The following is a 659-nucleotide window of genomic DNA, read 5'->3' on the forward strand; positions in this document are numbered from 1 at the left end:
ATTTGTTTTAACACAGACTTGATACACACGTTAAAAAAAAAAAAGTCATGCTCTTATTTCGAAGGCGCACTCTCTCCGTACTTCCGGGTTCGTCCCCGCTGCGCTCCGGTAACTTGACGCAGGCAGCTCGTCTGTAGCTGCTGCTGGCTGCTGCAGGCGTGCTATTTGCGGCAGCGAAGAGACCTCTGCGAAATGCCTTTTGTATTCCCGTGTGTTTGTGTTTTTTTTTTCTTGGGGGGGGGTTTTGTTTCGTGTTTCGCGAGGCTCACATCACAGTGTTTTGTAGCCATGTCCCGTGGCGGATTCAGCGGGCTGTCCTAGCTGCCTGAGCCACTCCAGCAGCGGTGGGTCCGGTGCAGTGCACAGCCGGGGATGAGGCCTACTTGTTAAAGCTCCCCCACCACCCCTCCATCGTGATGGCTGATGATCAACAACAACCTGGTCAGAAGCCTGCCTCGGGATTAGGCTCCCTTCCAGCCTTGGTGCCGGGACTCCAGGGGCCCGAGGCGAACGCGTTACAGTTCAAAATAAAGAATTCAATTTGGTAAGGATGGAAATGAGCCTCAAGCAGCCACACTGTCCTTTTTCGCTAGCCGTAGCCTCATAATTAGCGTATCTAGCTTCTGGAGTGGCAAGGGGAGGATGTGTGTGTGTGTGTG

At 53.3% G+C, this 659-nt stretch overlaps 1 protein-coding gene across 2 annotated transcripts in view; it reads left to right on the forward strand.

Moving 5' to 3' along the window:
* The first annotated feature begins 90 nt into the window (after nucleotides 1–90).
* Nucleotides 91–659, forward strand: part of LOC118330253 (DNA-binding protein RFX7) — a 15,071-nt gene continuing 14,502 nt past the window's right edge. For both annotated transcript variants that reach the window (XM_035664733.1, XM_035664734.1), the window contains exon 1: nucleotides 91–544. In XM_035664733.1, coding sequence (XP_035520626.1) covers nucleotides 417–544 — 128 coding nt within the window. In that variant the 5' untranslated portion in view covers nucleotides 91–416. The remainder of the gene's footprint in view (nucleotides 545–659) is intronic.

The sequence above is a fragment of the Morone saxatilis genome, unplaced genomic scaffold (genome assembly GCF_004916995.1).
Source record: "Morone saxatilis isolate NCDOM2014 unplaced genomic scaffold, NCSU_SB_2.0 Contig2, whole genome shotgun sequence".
Taxonomy (NCBI): domain Eukaryota; kingdom Metazoa; phylum Chordata; class Actinopteri; family Moronidae; genus Morone; species Morone saxatilis.